Source organism: Penaeus monodon, chromosome 23 (assembly GCF_015228065.2).
Source record: "Penaeus monodon isolate SGIC_2016 chromosome 23, NSTDA_Pmon_1, whole genome shotgun sequence".
Classification (NCBI taxonomy): Eukaryota; Metazoa; Arthropoda; class Malacostraca; order Decapoda; family Penaeidae; genus Penaeus; species Penaeus monodon.
In genome coordinates, this window is record NC_051408.1 from 7,489,390 (window position 1) to 7,489,670 (window position 281).

Below are 281 nucleotides of genomic sequence, written 5' to 3' on the forward strand. Positions count from 1 at the left end.
GATAAATCTTTGCATCGTTCTATCATATCTTAAAGCCATTCACCGAACAACCGATTTCCCTTAAACGCCATGCACACACAGCTCTCACCTCTTCCTCTGCTTCTGAAGGGGGCACGAACGTTGCAGGCGGCGGGTATGTTGCAGCTGCCACGTATGGTGCAGGAAGGTCAAAGTCAGTCCTTTTCACGAAGCCTTTGTTTTCGGACTCACAGGGGTCAACCCAGCAGGAGGGAAGGCTGCCCCGCTTCTGGTGGAAGTCGCTGTACATTTTGCGGGGGGTT

General features: G+C 52.7%; 1 protein-coding gene across 1 annotated transcript in view; it reads right to left on the reverse strand.

The window, feature by feature from the left end:
• Positions 1-268, reverse strand: part of LOC119588115 — a 4,536-nt gene extending 4,268 nt beyond the window's left edge. The window contains exon 1 of the mRNA XM_037936824.1: positions 89-268. Within this exon, the coding sequence (XP_037792752.1) occupies positions 89-268 (180 nt within the window). The remainder of the gene's footprint in view (positions 1-88) is intronic.
• Between the last annotated feature and the right edge of the window lie 13 nt (positions 269-281).